Here is an 18,098-nt window from a genome sequence, read left to right as displayed (position 1 = left end):
TACCACAAATTTGTGTTCGTTCTCCAATGCAAATCAAGTGAAACCTGATGTGTATGGGTTTCTCTGAGGTTTTTAATTGGCTTTGTGGGAACTGGATTAATAGGTCTTTGGCCTGATCATCGCAATTCTTATGTTCTATCTTGACAAACTATGGATCTTAGCCTATTGAACCAGGGGTGGATTCCTCATGATGATGTCACCGAACCGGATCGGTTGGTGCCGGTCCATGGGCAGTGCCCTCTTTAAAAAAAAAGAATTTTTTTTCTTCCGCACATGTGCAGAAGCCAAGTTTCTGGCACTGTGCATATGGTCACCATTTTGTTTTCTAAGGTTAATTTTTTTTTTATTTTAAATTTATTTATTTATTTATTTATTGGATTTGTATGCCGCCCCTCTCCGGAGACTCGGGGCGGCTAACAGCGACAATAAAACAGTGTACAATAGTAATTTGGTATTAGAAATGATTAAAAATCCATTAATATAAAAACCAAACATACATACATACATACCATGCATAGAATTGTAAAGGCCTAGGAGGAAAGAGGATCTCAATTCCCCCATGCCTGGCGGCAGAGGTGGGTTTTAAGTTGTTTACGAAAGGCAAGGAGGGTGGGGGCAGTTCTAATCTCTGGGGGGAGTTGGTTCCAGAGGGCCGGGGCCACCACAGAGAAGGCTCTTCCCCAAATTGTTTTGGGCTTTTTGCAATGCACATGCGTGCGTCCATGAGGCACGGCCACGCGTTGCAGGAGGAAGCGAACTAGCAGCTAGGTAAGTTTGAACTCACCCCTGTATTAAATGCCTGAACTGGTAAACTAGATTAGGATTTTCAGATGGTAGTGGGATAAAACCTACACTGATTGCTGTCATTCAGTGAAAAATAAGGGCAAAGTTTACTCCTTTTTTTCCCCCTTTGCAATATTTTTGCTGCCTCTTTTCTTTTTTTCAGGAACTCTTAAAAGAGACACGGAAAGAACATGCAATAAGAGCTGTGGAGTTGCTCTATTCTATTTTTTGTCTGGACATGCAGCAGCTCACCCTCACCCTCTTGGGACACATTTTGCCCAATTTGCTTACGGACTCTTCCAAATGGCATGTGCTAATGGACCCACCAGGCAAGGCCCTCGCCAAGTAAGAGACAGATCTCAATGGACGACACCAAAAAAATTAGATATCTACAAGCTGAAACTTAATGGAAAGGGGGCTTTGCGGTTGTTTTGTTATTTTGGAAATGGGACAAGTATCGTACTGTGTTATTTCCTCCTGGAAGTTCTGCATGATCAGATTTTTATAATACAATTACAAATGAGTGCATTCCATTGAGTTTATAGGAATGTGAAATAGTAATTTTGATGGAGTATTTATTGATTTGATTGATTTGATTGATTTGATTGATTTGATTGATTTGATTGATTTGATTGATTTGATTGATTTGATTGATTTGATTGATTTGATTGATTTGATTGATTTGATTGATTTGATTGATTTGATTGATTTGATTGATTTGATTGATTTGATTGATTTGATTGATTTGATTGATTTGATTGATTTGATTGATTTGATTGATTTGATTGATTTGATTGATTTGATTTGATTGATTGATTGATTGATTGATTTGATTTGTATGCCGCCCCTCTCCATAGACTCGGGGCGGCTAACAACAGTGATAAAAACAGCATGTAACAATCCAATACTAAAACAACTAAAAAACCCTTATTATAAAACCAAACATTCATACAAACATACCATGCATAAATTGTAGAGGCCTAGGGGGAAAGAATATCTCAGTTCCCCCATGCCTGACGGCAGAGGTGGGTTTTAAGGAGCTTACGAAAGACAAGGAGGGTGGGGGCAATTCTGATCTCTGGAGGGAGTTGGTTCCAGAGGGTCGGGGCCACCACAGAGAAGGCTCTTCCCCTGGGTCCCGCCAAACGACATTGTTTAGTCGATGGGACCCAGAGAAGGCCAACTCTGTGGGACCTAACTGGTCGCTGGGATTCATGCAGCGGAAGGCAGTCCCGGAGATAATCTGGTCCGGTGCCATGAAGGGCTTTATACGTCATAACCAACACTTTGAATTGTGACCAGAAACTGATCGGCAACCAATGCAGACTGCGGAGTGTTGGTGTGACATGGGCATATTTGGGGAAGCCCATAATTGCTCTCGCAGCTGCATTCTGCACGATCTGAAGTTTCTGAACACTTTTCAAAGGTAGCCCCATGTAGAGAGCGTTACAGTAATCGAGCCTTGAGGTGATGAGGGCATGAGTGACTGTGAGCAGTGACTCCCGGTCCAAATAGGGCCGCAACTGGTGCACTAGGCGAACCTGGGCAAACGCCCCCCTTGTCACAGCTGAAAGATGTTTCTCTAATGTGAGCTGTGGATTCTAAATATGGTGTATGATCCCATGAGTTCCTAATACAATTTGAGATTGTTGATCCATTTCCTAGATCAGTGATGGTGAACCTTTTTTTCCTTGGGTGCCGAAAGAGTGTGAGCATGCATTATCACTCATGTGCGAGTGCCCACACCCATAATTCAATGCCTGGGGAGGGCGAAAACAGCTTCCCCTGCCCCATCCCCGGAGGCCCTCTAGGACGCCAGAAACAGCCTGTTTCCCAACTTCTGGTGAGCCCAGTAGACTCATGTTTTGCCCTCCCCAGGCTCCAAAAGCTTCCCTGGAGTCGGGGGAGGATAAAAATGCCCTTCCCCATCCCCTTGGAGGCTCTCTGGAAGCTAAAAATGCCCTCCCAGAGCCTCTGTGCGAGCCAAAAATCAGCTGGCCGGCAAACACATACCGGTTGGAGCAGCAGATATGGCTCCGCGTGCCACCTGTGGCACCCGTGCCATAGGCTTGCCATCACTGTCCTAGATCTTGTAAGAAACAGAAGAAGAATCAGAATATTATAAGATATGGGATAACTTGTTTAAATGGTTAAACAATAGATCTATAGGCTAGGAATGATGAATTTTAAGATGGTATATAAGTAAGAAAATGTGCTAAGTAACAGTAAAAATGTAATATCCTTGTATTTTATTTATTTATTTATTTATTAGATTTGTATGCCGCCCCTCTCTGTAGACTCGGGGCGGCTAACAACAGTAATAAAACAACATATAACAAATCTAATATTTAAAATAACTAAAAACCCTTATTAAAAACCAAACATGCACACAAATATACCATCCATAAATTGTATAGGCCTGGGGGGAAGAAATATCTCAATTCCCCCAATAGTACTATTGTAAAATAGAGATATATTAGTAAGAAAAATATTATTGTTCAACATAAAGAGAAAATTATGTAAAGACTGAATTATATGTTCATATGTTTCCATTTTATACATACATATACATAAATGTAAATTGAAAAGAGGGACAAATGGATGTGAAATTGATGTAAATGAAAATGGGATAACTGTCAAATAAGTAGATTGTAAAAATCTTTTTTAACAAAAATGTTTAATTAAATTTTTTTTTTAAAAATGGTATGCACCAACCTTGAAATTGACTTTCTTTTTGTCCCCTATCAGATTATCTGTATGGTGTGCCTCCAGTTCTTACTCCTCCCACAATAAGGGACAGGTGTCTCCCTGGCAACGAAAAAGGCACAGAGAAGACATAGAGGTACACTGGAATTACTGTAAGACAAGGGTCCCCAATCCCCAGGCTGCAGCCACTACTGGACTGTGATCTATTCAAAACTGGGCCATGTATGAGGTGGCCTGGCAGGCACGTGTGCATAACTCAAGTCACATGAGCAGCAGACTGGCATATATGTACATGTGTGTGCAGGACCACTTGCAGTCGAGCTGCATGCGAATACATTCGCGTGCTGATCTACAGCTCACACACGTTGAGCTGAATGTGCAGGTGCGCACGCCCACTGTTTGCATGGCCCAGTTCCCCTCTGCCCCTCATCAGCCAAGCCCCAAAGTTGGGGACCATTGCTCTAAGATGTTGGGGGGGGAGGAAAAAGGCTGGAGATTGAGCAGAGGGAATGAAGTTGATGAATTTAAAAATATAAAAACGAATGCTTGAGAATAAGGTCAAGAATGTTTTGAAAAAAGCACAGTATTGTTGTGATTAATAACTTGTTGGAGGCATTTGGCTGTTTCCCAACTTTTGGTGGGCACAGTACGCTCGTGTTTTTGCCCTCCCCAGGCTACAAAGGCTTCTCTGGACCCGGGGGAGGGTAAAAATGCCCTCCCCCATATCCCAGAGGCTCTCTGGAAGCCCAAAGCACCATCCCAAAGCCTGTGTGCGAGCCAAAAATCACCTGGTTGGCACACACATGCACGTTGCAGCTGAGCGAGGACAACTGCTCATGTACCAGCACATATGGTTCCGTGTGCCATAGGTTTGCCATCACTGGCAAAGGATTTCCTGCTTGAACATAAAGCTGGACTAGAAGATATCCAAGTCCCTTCCAACTCTGGTATTCAGGATATCCAAGTTCCTTCCAACTCAATATTCTGTATATTCAAAATGTTAGTTAGATAGAGATTTGGGACTTAAAATGCACCAAGGAGAGTAGCTCATTCTGAGCTCCAAGACATGAATATGATTTAAACAAATAATTAGTTTTTGTTAAGTTAAAGGTTGGCCATTATTAATTCTGATCATAGAAATGATGTCTTATTTTTTCTTCTCAAGCCATATAAATTAGAGGTTTAGCACCTTAAAGAAAACCGCAAAACCCGTAAAACAAGGCAGTTTGAAAAGACACATGCAGTGTTGTGGGTTCAGAGTCTTAGAATATACACAATAGCATCTAAGACCATTTCTAACATATTTTCCTATTTGCATTTAAAAGTAAAATGCAGAAATAGAATGGGAGGATTCCATGGTACTAGCTTGGGGTAGCCAACAGGAAATGGCCTTCTTGCCTCTGCCAACTTTGTTATCATTTCCTTTTCTTTTCTACTTCCCCACCTTTTTTCCCTTTATTTTCAGCAGGGTCTGTGATGGCGAACCTTTTTTTTGCTCGGGTGTGCGCGCTAGCATGCGTGCCACACCCATAATGCAATGCCCTCCCCCCTGCATGCATGCACAACCCCCCACTGCCCCCCTTCGGACTTCTGGTAGGCCCGTTGGGCCATTGTGTGCCCTATTCAGGAGCCTGTGGATGGTGAAAAGCCTCCGTACATGCGTGCATCCCTCCCGCCTGCTCCCAGCACATGATGGCATGCCCATTTTTCACTTGCCCCAGGCCTCAGAGCCTGGGGACAGCAAAAAGAGCCCTCCCAACACCCTCCCCCTGAGGCCTTCCAGAGGCCGAAAACGGCCCATTTGGCAAGTTCTGGTTGAACTTTTTTTTGTTCTCCCCAAGCTCCAGAGCCTTTCTAGAGCCTGGGGAGGGTAAAATTTGTATGCCGCCCCAAGTCTGCGGAGAGGGGCCGCATACAAATCCAATAAATAAAATAATAAAAATAATTAAAAACAGCCTACCTCGCATGGAGGCCCTATCAAGGCCAGAAATGGTCCATTTCAACTTGGGAAATGGGCCTTTTCTGGTCTCCAAAGGGCTCCGGGGGGCAAAAGCCGTTTTTGCCCTCCCCGGGCTCCTAGAAAGACTCTGGAGTTTGAGGAGAGCCAAAAACAGGCCTTCTCCACCCACTCCGTAGCCTGAAAACTGGCTGTTTCCCAACTCCCAATGGGCCAAGAAGGTCTGAAAATCAGCTAGCGTGCTGGACCTGAGCTTGCAAGTCCATGGATAATATGGTTCCATGTGTAACGTATGCCATAGGTCGCCATCACAGTCATAGACCATGCAGAAAAAAAGGGGGAGAAATGGAAGAGAAAGAAAACAAAAGCAATAAATGTCTTCAAAACTTCATCTCACCAGGTTATTATATTAGCTCTTCACCTTGTAAAGTTGCAGATAAAAAATTATTTTCCCTATACCTTAGCTTTTTCGCTACTCAATCCAAAAATCATCATCTTTTCAATCTGGGTTCATCAAAAGTCTGCCACCAAAAATATCAAATAGCATATCCATGTTCAAATAGTCCATGTTCAAATAGTCCACCCTTACATGGTGTCACAGGATTTGGTCTTTCAACACTCTTCAATATTTAAAAGAAATCTTCAAAGTTTTCACCTCCCATTTACAAATTGCACGAAGTAGCATCATTACAGGATTTCTTCTTGGAACCGTTCCATATCCAAATTTATTTCTTCCAATAAAGAGGCATCATGCAGAATTTCTTTATCTCACTATCCGTTCGCCAAGCCTCAGTTTCTAAGAAGGGCTGAATTCCATTTTAGAATATTGATTATATGCATGTTTCTCAACTCTTAAGAACCATGATGACGCAGTAGTTAGAATTCAGTACCGCAGGGCAAACTCACTGCTCGCTCCAGGAATTTGATTCTGACAAGCTTAAAGTTGACTCAGCTTCCCATTCTTCCGAATTTGATAAAATGAGGCTCCAGATTGTTAGGGGCATTATGCTGACTATGTAAATCTCTTGGAGAGAGCTGTAAAGCACCATGAAGCAGCATCTAAGTCTTAAGTGCAATTACTATGTGCAATTGCTGTTATATCAAAAGTAACTAATTCCAAATCGGATCTCCTGATCCATTTAAAACTTTCTTAAATCAAAATATTTTTTCTGCTTTTAGCCAATTGAATATTATTTAAAATTTTTGAGACTATATCAAATCAAATAAAACATTTATTGTGTGCTATAAAGAATTATAAAACATAATGCATATAATAAAAATATAACAAGTACTCTATAATAAAGAGCTAGGTGTTTAAAACAGGTGTTTCTGGCACAGATAATCAGACATATTTTGAATCCTGTTCTGTAGAAGGTGGCAATAATATATGTTGTAGCAGAGTTCATATGTAAAAGCAGCAGGGAGGTGTAAATTTGTTCTCACCAGGTATTAAATTTTAGCTTGCCATTTGAAGTTCTTTAATATCTGATAAAATAGTTACATTGAACATTGCGCCAAGTGATTAGAGAGTGAATTTGACTGGGTTTGTGTCCACGAAAGTCTCTATGACGCCATGATTGCTGAGAGCACAAATGTTGTCTTCCTCAGCTTAGAATCAAACCCAACTATTGTACAGCTCTTGTAATTATAGTGTTGTTATCCTTGTTCTTATTATGTAGGTAGTCTTTGACTTACAACCACAATTGTAACTGGAATTTGTTGGGGTTAATTTTTTTCTCTCCACTCAAAAAACACGTACAATATCATATACCTTCCATCTGTATTACAGTATAATAATTATTCATTTACTTGGGGTATTTATTATCTCACAAATGCTGCTTCCTTTTCTCACCTGAAAAATCAAATATACAATTTTCCAACATCTTTATTCAGATTTGCAACGCCATTAACTAATACATCTCATCAACTACTTTTGCTCATCTAGTACATTTGGGCCAGAGAGACCTCTAACAGTGCTAATTTTCAATTTTCATTTTTGTGATTGTAATTTTGATCATAAGTCATTGCAGTTGTAAGTTGAGGCACATGTATAACTGGACCCATTCTTTTACTGCTTTTACGACACTCACTAAGTGAATCGTCATTATAAACCCAAATCCCAGGGTCATTAAGAGATTCATACAGTAAATAGTATAGTTTAGTTTAGTTTAGTTTAGTTTATTTAGATTTGTATGCCGCCCCTCTCCGAAGACTCGGAGGTGGGTGGGTGTCTCTAATCTCATCACATGACTATGAAACTCTGCAATAGATCGCAAATGTAAGCCAGTTGCCAGGTGTCAAATATGCAGGTATATGCTGCGGGTAAAATGCAATTTTTAATCACAACAAAAAGTCCTTTTCATGCCACTCATTACTCTTTCCAAGATCCTGTTAACTTCAAACAGTCATTAAATGAATCGTGATAAATTGACAGTTTCCTGTAAAAACTATGGCTTTTCAATTATTGTTGAACTACACCCCCTATTATGAATTATAGTTTAGTGACAACTACGAGTTGTAATTACCATCATAAATTAGATCAATTTTTTACTTCTCTGTCCTGCAGGATAAGTCAGTATTGTGTTAATACTTTTGCAGGAGTGTTAGGGCGGCAGCGGTCTTTGAATCAGAGCGTCATGCTCCACAACTCAGGTTCTTAACTTTTCTTGCTGTCTTGTACTTTTACTGGCTTTCTATTCACTTCTCTTCCTACATTGCAAAAGAAGGAAGTATCAAAATACGGTGTGTGAATCATCCTTAATTAGCCTGCTTGACATTGTACTGCAAGCTGGTACTTGAATGGGAGGATGAATGCCTGCTTTGGTTTCCATTTTGTTAACAGTAACGGCAATTTTGTCTGGGGGGGCTGTCATACTCTTCCAGGATTACATCAGTCTTTTTCCACTGGATGACACTCAGCCATCAAAACTCATGCGCCTGCTCAGCTCCAACGAGGAAGACACCAGCGTTCTGTCTAGTCCCAGTAAGTGGAATCACGGTGAGGAATCTTTTCTGGAACTTCCTTCATTCAGCTCCCTCTGCTTGCTTGTTCCTCTCTCTCTCCCCCCTCCCCCCTTAGAGAGAACACTGCAGAAAAAAAACACAGGAAAAGATTATCAAATGAAAAATTACTATGACAGCAAGACATTTACAGCATTAGTCAGAGCTTCCTAGAGATGGAGAATATGATTGTTCATCACCTTGGACTCTTGCCCAATTTTTGTGTTGTTGTCATAATATTCGTGATTTCCTCTTGCTTTATTGTGATTTCACTTTTTCCTCTATAACTTTGCAATTTGGGAGTTTTTAATGTGTGCTGTTTCTTCCTTTCGTTGAAGATTTCTCTTTCTTTTCTGCTGTAATATGTAGAGTAGTTTAATCGGAAAGACAAAAGACAGTAGGCCCATATAACCAAGAGTAAATATATGTTTTTTGGGGGGAATCCTGACAGAATTGGAAATATAACTTTATTTTCTAATTTGAATTATGTCTTGGCTCTCCATACTACCACCACCACCCTTTTGGTTATAGAATATATAGGTCTGCTCTATTTATTCTTGCTTATAGAACATAGGTCTACTCTTGGTTATAGAGTTAAGGCTTCTCTCTGAAGTTGATCAACCAAATAAATGGCCTAAGTGAAAATGGTTCACCTTAGCTTAGTTGTGAGCCATTTCAAAATTATCTGTGATCAGAAACATGTTTTCCTCCAGGAGGAGACAACAGATGGGAGTAGCAGAAAAGGCGATTGTAGTCTAGACTCATCTGATAACATACAGCAGCCATAACAATGATCATAATAATATTTTGCATTTATATTGGTCTTTCCCAAGCTAGTGCTCTCCAAAACTGCTGGGCTATAATTCTTATAATTCACTGCCAGCTGTTGGTTTTGGGAATTGTAATCTGGCAAACATAAAAGACAACCATTTGGCAAAGACTGAATCATATAATACCTGCTTGAACAGTTTCATGTTCCACTTTCTCTGTAAATCTTCTGATAATCCCTAAATATTTGTCAGTGTTGTTATCTCCATTTTTACAAAGCCTGCTGTATAAGTTTCTCTGATGGAGAAGATTTCAGTCGAACACTGAAATATTTTAATATTACTGATAAAACTGAGTTGAATAATACCACCAGACATTCAGAACGACAGTCTACTTCATTAATTTGATTTGTTTAAATAATGATAAAACAGAAATCAGCAATCTCTTTTGGTCACTGAAAGTTCTGTGACTAATTTCCACAAAAGGGGAAATGTCAGGAAGTTCTATTTAGGCAAATCTCCTTGACTGATAGGCACATGTAGACTTTAGAAACAACTTTAGAAAGAATGTGCTATCACAAATTGGTTGCCTTTTACAGTTTACAAAAACATGCATTAGAAGACAAATTTGAGAAAGGGTTTTTTGCCAGATACTATTCCATTCTTGACCACTGTAAGTGACTTGTATCTTTTTTATGTTTATAAGCAAAACATTGGGCTGCAACCATGTCATTTTTAAAAGTGCTTATGAGACTAAATGAGGATTAGATATTTTATTTATGAAGTTTACGCTTGATGCTAATATACACATACAAACACAACATTACAATTAAAAGCATCTAACAAAATTCAGGTTGGCAGAGTGCTGACTGGCCTGTAGAAATATATGGGCATCACATTGACTAACCATGATCTGGTAAGAAATCTTCCTCGTTTAGTCTTTGTCTTCATAGGTGAGTTTCTAGTTACGGAAATGGATTTGTTTCTTTTTTCAGCAGACCGCACAATGAGCACTTCACTTTCTGCCTCGCAACTCCACACGGTCAGCATGCGTGATCCCCTTAACAGAGTTCTTGGTAAGTTCTTCAGCTTTTACTAAGAGTGCCAGGAATAAAATTCCCCAAGGAGGCCAAAATATTACTTTGGTCAGCAGCCCATATTGTGCAGGAGCTTGCCATACAAAGGGATAAATAGGAACTTTGTTACAGAGATCTAAATGTTTTTATTTCAGTTCAAGACCAGGAAAGTGGAAAGAAAGCATCGCATGCACTAGAGCAAAATCTGTGAGACATCTAAATGCCAATGAAATTATAAACAATTGTATAAAGCAGAATTTGAAAGGTGCCATTTTGGCCTGGAATTAAACAAATAAATAATTTTCAGAACAATAACCTGTGAAAAGTACAGCAAAGACTTTTGAGGTATCTTCATATTTGCTGAGGTGACAATATGTACATGGTTTTCCAAATCACATGGCAAGCTGTGTTGGTCAGCATAATTTTTTGTGGCTAGAAGTCAAAGACAAGGGGTTCCTATACTGTATGCTGAGTCCACTTACCCTAACCACTCAGTTTTACAGCCCTTCATTCACCCTTGTTGTAAGGTAGTGATGGCAAACCTTTTTTGATTCGTATACCAAAAGGGTGTGTGGACATGTGCATGCACGCATGTGCTAGCACGTGTGCACATCCATTCTCTCCCCTAATGCATGTGCAACCCCCTCCCCCCCCAGTATTGACTCTGCACATGAAAAAAACTGGAAGTTCAGAAAAACGGACTTCCGGTTTCCCGTTGCACTGTTTTTCATACTCCGGGACCTTCAGGAAGCTTCCATGAAGCCTCCGTAGTGCAAAAAACAGCACAAGAAGGAAACAGGAAGTCCTTTTTTCTGAACTTCCGGTTTGCCTGTTGGGCACTTTTTTGCACTCTGGGGCTTCTGGGAAACATCTCTGAAGGGCAATATGGCCTTCCCCAAGGCCGAAAATGAGCTGACTGGTGCACACATGCGCACTGGAGCTAACATGGGCAATGCCTTACATGTCCTCCAATATGGCCATAGGTTCGCCATCATGGTTATAGGGCATGCGGAAATGTAGAGATGATACTGCTTTCTTGTTATAACAATGGAATTAAAATCTAACTATTACCAAGCCAATTTGATTTTGAAATGCAAGCATGTTTTTTTGTTGATATGTTTTGTCTGAATTCTGGAATCAAGGGGAAAATCTGGTGTCTCAAAAGTTCAATGAGTGATTTACACAGAGTTAGATCATACTTTTGAATAGTGAAAGAAATGTTTTATAGTTTTAAACATCACATGATATTTAAAAAAACAGTAATATAAATTGGATAGGACAAAACTAAAATGGGGCAAAGAATGAAACTTTTAATTTAATAATTTTTTAGCTTTAAATCCACCAGAATGGAATTTTTAGAAGTTCAAATATATGGTACTTAGAATTAATAATCGCTGCAACTTTTATTTTACTGATTAAAAAAAATTAACTCATTGTTCAATTCATCCTCCTCCAAACTAACAAAAATGGGAGATGATTGTTTTGCCATAATGAAGTAAGATGGATATTATTAACATTTTTTCTTTGCAAGCTATTACTTCTGAAAGTATGTAAAACCTTGCCTCTGAATTGAAAAATCCTAGCACCTAAGATTTTGAACTGGCGTCTTAACATAGGGCTCATGCCAAAGAAAGAATAAATAAAAGAAATCCTTCAATGCAGTGGATGTCAAATAACTGCTTGTAAGTAGTTAAGAAATACGTTTCACAGACTTGTTTCTGAATCAGTGTACATAAGCTTATACTTTGTGAGACTAGAACTATGATCCAAGAAAGCAGTTTTAAATCTAAATTGCTTCGAGTCGCTTCCAGAAGGGCGGCATAGAAATCTAATTAATAAAATGAATAAAATAAAATAAATTCTGCATTGAATTCATTGCTCTGACCTTACACCACTTGTAATTTTTTTTTTTTTGAACCAACATGGAACTACTAATACAGCAGGTGACTCCTAAGCCCCTTAGCTGGTCTAAAAAACGCTAAGCAGAACTAGAAATACCCAAGGAGGCCATAGCAAGCCAAAAATGTGAGCACTGCACTGGTTGCTGATTGGTTTCCAGACACAATTCAAAGTGCTGGTTATGACCTATAAAGCCCTACATGGCATCGGACCAGATTACTTGTGGGACCGCCTCCTGCCGCATAAGTCCCAGTGACCGGTTAGATCCCACAGAGTCAGCCTTCTCCAGGTCCCATCAACTAGACAATGTCGCTTGGGGGGCGGGGGCTAGGGCAAGAGCCTTCTCTGTGGGGGCCCCGGCCCTGTAGAATCAACTCCCCCAGAGATCCGCACTGCCCTCACCCTCCTTGTCTTCTGCAAGATTCATTTATGCCGCCAGGCTTGGGGCCATTAGACCCTAGCCCCCTGGCCAAACGAATGTAGTGTGTGTTTTCTGTGTGAATGACTGATTTTAATACTACCGGCGTGTGTTTAGTTTAGTTTAGTTTAGTTTAGTTTAGTTTATTTAGATTTGTATGCCGCCCCTCTCCGAAGACTCGGGGCGGCTAACAGCAACAAAGAAAACAATGTAACAAATCTAATATTAAAAAGTAATCTAAAAAAAACCCCAATTTAAGAGACCAATGATACCAACAAGCATACCATGTATAAATTCTATAAGCCTAGGGGGAAGGGAGAAAAAAATTTCAATTCCCCCATGCCTGACGACAGAGGTGGGTTTTAAGGAGCTTGCGAAAGGCAAGGAGGGTGGGGGCAACTCTGATATCTGGGGGGAGCTGGTTCCAGAGGGTCGGGGCCGCCACAGAGAAGGCTCTTCTCCTGGGTCCCGCCAAATGACATTGATTAGTGTATTAGTGTGTGTATTAGATTAACTATTTTAAATTAATTGGATTATGATGTTGCATTGTTTTTATATGTTGTAAGCTGCCCCGAGTCCTTGGAGAGGGACGGCATATAAATCCAACTAACTAACTAACTAACTAACTAACTAACTAACTAACTAACTAACTAACTAACTAACTAACTAAGTAGTTACAAGAAAAGAAGCTTGGCTCAGGAGAAAAAATGGAACATTTATCCTGACTTCGATGCCTCGTAGGATTATCTGTTTCTGTGTAGGCAACCCAAGAGCAAGTATTAATTATTTTCCCATATGCATTCTACTCCCTAGCCAACCTCTTCTTGCTGATCTCTTCCATCTTGGGAGCCAAGACAGCTGGAACACATACCCAGTTTGTGCAGTGGTTCATGGAGGAATGTGTGGATTGCTTGGAACAAGGAAGCCGCGGCAGCATCCTACAGTTTATGCCTTTTACCATGGTAAGCCAGTTCGATTATCTTTTTATCAGACGCCCATTGTTCTTCAGACTTTCCTTTTGAGTGTTTTTTTCTTAATGGTGCTCTCTGTAGCATGCCCTTTGAGTCTCACTGGGATTGGGCAGCAAGGAAGTCAATTAAATTTAACTAAATTAAATAGCCTCCCATTACATCCCCTCCTCCCCCAATAATCACCAGATTCTCTGCTGGATAATCTCCATCCAGCCCACAATCTTCTAGTGAGGATGGGATGATTTTCAAGCAATTACTTTCTAAATTTGCATAATAGATTTCTGAATATTTGAATCCTAGCTTAAAGTATCACTTCCCAAGTGATTTCTTCTGGGTTTCATTGTTATTGGGGATATGGGCTGCTAAAGCACCAGCCATCTCTGATTTGCAAATTTTCAGCATTTTGTAAATAATGTCTCCTTTGTATGTTGTTTGATTTTTCTGACACTAGAGGGAGTCAATTGGCAAAAAAATAATAGTATTGAAAGCAATTAGAATGTTTTAAGTGGGGATCATTTGTGTGTTACCTGAAACAAGGCCCATTGCAGGGTATTGTTTTTGGGGTAAACATCAGTGGGTTGCAGAATAAAATTCATATAATCTTTAGAGGTTAGAAAATGAAATGTATTAATTTTGTAGATGTTAAAAATGCAAGGAAATAAAAAATTAGCATACCTTACCTACCATATATAATTTTTTGTTATTACTAAATGTATGGAAATAATATAGATACTATAAATATTTATAAATATTTCTAGAATCCAATTTCTTTTTTAAAAAAATCTCAAAACAAACCTAATATTATTTGTATAAAATTTATTAAAGAAACAGTACAATCAGTTCTTTATTTTGAGGAAAAAATGATTCATAGACACAGCCAAATCACAATTTTATCCCATGGGAGATGATGTTCTTCTATGCAAACTAAAATCTCAGATTATCTTGCATCCCAGCATATTCTTGCCCTATAGGTAAACAGTATGCTCCTCCACACCGAGGAAGCAAACATAACTTCCCCTCCTCCCAAAAAGAAATATTAAGATGGATCCTAGCTATTACTAACTGCCGGGATAAGCAGCTTTGCTAGAAAGATGCTCTCATAATCTTCCTGATTAGAATTAGGTTTTATTAGTAAAACTAACTCACATAGGTTCTTCACCACTCTTACTCACACCTATAATTTCTACCTTTCTCTTTACCAGCCATAAAACTCTGAATAATATGCAGTGTGGGACATATGAAACTCAGACTAACCAAAAAGCAAGCAAAAAGAAGAAAACCAGATCAGGAAATTCATACCATTTTCTTTTAAAAATTCACACATAATTTTCTTTAATATTTTCAATAAATAACATCTTATTTTAATTATTAATGCTTAGATTTCTATGATACCGGTCCCAGATTATTAATATTTACATATGCATTAATCAGTACACATACATACATATATACATACATATCCAGACCTTGACATAAGAACTCAAAATTACTTATATTTATTTATTTATTTATTTATTACTTAGATTTGTATGCCGCCCCTCTCCGAAGACTCGGGGCGGCTCACAACATGTAGAAACAAATCATAAGCAATCAGACAAATTTAACTATTTAAAAAACCCCGTATGCTAACAGACACACACACAGACATACCATGCATAAATTAAACGTGCCCAGGGGGAGATGTTTCAGTTCCCCCATGCCTGATGGCAAAGGTGGGTTTTAAGGAGTTTACGGAAGGCAGGAAGAGTAGGGGCAGTTCTAATCTCCGGGGGGAGTTGGTTCCAGAGGGCCGGTGCCGCCACAGAGAAGGCTCTTCCCCTGGGGCTCTTATATATAAGAGCTTTAGTTTTTACAGATTGATTGTCAGAGAAATGTGGGCTACTTGGAGGAGGCTTTTTGCTGCTGTATGCCTTTGGTCAATTGATTTATTTGTTATTCCTGGCCAGGTCTCGGAATTGGTGAAAGCATCAAATATGTCCAGCCCTAAAATCGTACTGGCCATCACAGACCTCAGCTTGCCTCTGGGTCGTCGAGTGGCTGCCCAAGCCATTTCTGCCTTATGATCCTCCCATTACCTTACAAAGGCCAGAGGCAAAATCACAGGAGACAGGAAGCAGTGGAGAAAACTCTTTCCAAAGCTGTTCCATAGAAGCAGGAGCTGCACCTCTGATGAAGCACATAACCAAGTTAGCTTCGATTGCAATCCAAAACTCTTCAAAAGGAACCTGCCAGGGTTGAACTTTTTTTGTTTGCTTTCAAACAGCATCATCCACAGTGCCAGTGAGACATCTCTTAAGTTGTTCATGAATATTTGTAGAATAAAATAAAAAATATTTTAACTTGCCTTATTTTATAAGCAGCATTTTCCTCCTATTTATTCTCTAACGCCAAAAAGGAGCTGCATTCTTGATCATCATGACTAGAACCAGATATCATTGATAAATATATATACAGTATATATTTATTTATTAATCACCTTACACTTTATTTTCTTTCCAAAATTTGCAGTTTTTATTCTGGTAAAAACAATTTGTACGCTCTCACCGAAAGAGGCCACATTCCTATGGTTTTTCAGCATGACTTCCCGATACAGCTCTTTCTGGTCCGCATCCAGCCGTGACCACTCCTCTTTGGAGAAATACACGGCCACTTCCTTAAAGGACACAACGCCTTCATTGTGTACATTTTATTTGTTATTATCCCTCTCTTACTTTTGGAGCTTCAACCAGAATTTCAGCAGCACCATAAACTGGACTCAAATTCGTTCTGTTCTTCACATCTGAGAAGTCCTGACTTGCGGAATCATGATAGACTTTCACTGAACACAGCTCCCCGGGAGCAGTTGATGGATTCCTCTTTCTCATAGGTTCTCTGGTCTGCAATTCAACTAGCTTCTCCTGCTTCCCTTCCGCCAGGGCCACCGCCTGGGAGCTGGTCTCTGCTCCACACTCCCGCACCCAGCTTCCCATCTCTGGGGGCAGGAGGGACAGCAGCTGCTCCAGAACAACCAGGTCCAACATCTGGGCTTTGGTGTGCTCTTCTGGTCTCAGCCATCGCCTACAAAAGTCATGGAGTTGGCTGCAAAGCCCTCGGGGACCTTCCGCCTCCTGGTATTGGATCTTCCTAAAGTTGTAGGGCTCAAGCTCTGAAGGGAGGATGGTTTCCTTCTCCAGGATCTTCTGCCCAGGTCTTGCCCAGGTCTTCCCACAGCTGCCAGGCTGAACAGCTGAGAGGCCTTTTCCCGTTCTCTCACTTGCTAACATTTCTTTCTTCACCCTTTCTCTGTCCTGTAAGGACAACCCGAATAGATCTCAGGAATCTTGTTGATTTCCAAACAACTTTCAATTCATTAGGACTATTCCTGTAGCTGCTGAACTGACCACAAAGATTATCCAGGCCTCTTCTCCCAAGAGTTTTTGTTGCTAGGAAGTTTGTCGAGATGACTCTAGTTTCTGAAAGCTTTCTCTCTGGTTTGGTTCTGCAAACCAACAAGACCGACACAGACTTCAGAGGATAATCAGAACCCTCGCATGGGAAGTAGCTGCAGGGGAACATGGGACTCCAGGGGAAGATTTGGTCCGCATCCCTCCAGCGCGGGACCCTTTTGCACGGGCAGAGCTGCCACTCACGCAATTCATTGATAAATATTTTTAACTTGACAAATTAGCATTGGTTTTTTTAAAAGTTGCATATTTTTTAAAAAATTGCATAGATCTTTATCAAAAATTGCTAATATATTTTTTTCCAAGAAAGAATTTAGTCGGCTATCATTCTTTTCTGTTTGCCAACTTACATATTTTATAGCTTTTTCAAGTCTGAATTGTTTTATCAATGCTAAAGGATAGCCTCTTTTTGCTTTTTCCTAAATATAAATTGTCCCCGACTTGCAACAGGACATTTAGTGTCTATTTGAAGTTACAATAGCACTGAAGAAAGTGATTTACGACTCTTTTTCACACTGACAGTTGTAATTTCCCTATAATCACGTGATCCAAATCCAGATGCTTGGCAATTGACTCATATGATGGTTGCATTGTCCTGGGGTTATGTCATCACCTTTTGCAACTTTCTGACATGCAAACTCAGTGGGGAAATCAATAGATTCACTTAACTTTGTGACAAACTTAATAGGTGCAGTAATTCACTTAACAGCTGCAAAAAAGGCATAAAATGAGGCAAAACTCACTCAACCTCTGTCTCACTTATTAATAGAAATGTTGGGCTATTCTACAATTATGTTCCAAACACAAAGCTGATGGATTTGTTTACTTTGCATCACAGATACAAAGTTTGGTGAACTGGTGAATTATGGATCAACATAATGGCTTTAGATTTTATTCATGTATGTATATATGCATATACGTGTGTGCGTATGTGTATATGCATACATATATATGCATACATGTTTATGTGTGTATACATGACAGAAAATTGTATATAGAAAATTTTGAGAGAAAATCTCTCTCCCCATCTATCTATCTATCTATCTATCTATCTATCTATCTATCTATCTATCTATCT

General features: G+C 39.8%; 1 protein-coding gene across 8 annotated transcripts in view; it reads left to right on the top strand.

The window, feature by feature from the left end:
• The window catches only part of MED24 (mediator complex subunit 24), a 94,050-nt gene extending 78,129 nt beyond the window's left edge, over nucleotides 1-15,921 (top strand). For 2 of the 8 annotated variants that reach the window (XM_070728131.1, XM_070728126.1), the window contains 6 exons: nucleotides 947-1,128; nucleotides 3,532-3,625; nucleotides 8,330-8,429; nucleotides 10,212-10,289; nucleotides 13,420-13,568; nucleotides 15,524-15,921. In XM_070728131.1, the coding sequence (XP_070584232.1) occupies nucleotides 947-1,128; nucleotides 3,532-3,625; nucleotides 8,330-8,429; nucleotides 10,212-10,289; nucleotides 13,420-13,568; nucleotides 15,524-15,640 (720 nt within the window). In that variant the 3' untranslated portion in view covers nucleotides 15,641-15,921. Of the gene's footprint in view, nucleotides 1-946; nucleotides 1,129-3,531; nucleotides 3,626-8,329; nucleotides 8,445-10,208; nucleotides 10,290-13,419; nucleotides 13,569-15,523 lie in introns of all 8 variants that reach the window. The other 6 variants (XM_070728130.1, XM_070728125.1, XM_070728128.1 and 3 more) reach the window with 3 other exon arrangements.
• Nucleotides 15,922-18,098: the final 2,177 nt, after the last annotated feature.

The sequence above is a fragment of the Erythrolamprus reginae genome, chromosome Z (assembly GCF_031021105.1).
Source record: "Erythrolamprus reginae isolate rEryReg1 chromosome Z, rEryReg1.hap1, whole genome shotgun sequence".
NCBI classification, from domain to species: domain Eukaryota; kingdom Metazoa; phylum Chordata; class Lepidosauria; order Squamata; family Dipsadidae; genus Erythrolamprus; species Erythrolamprus reginae.
This window is presented reverse-complemented; position numbering and strand designations above follow the sequence as displayed.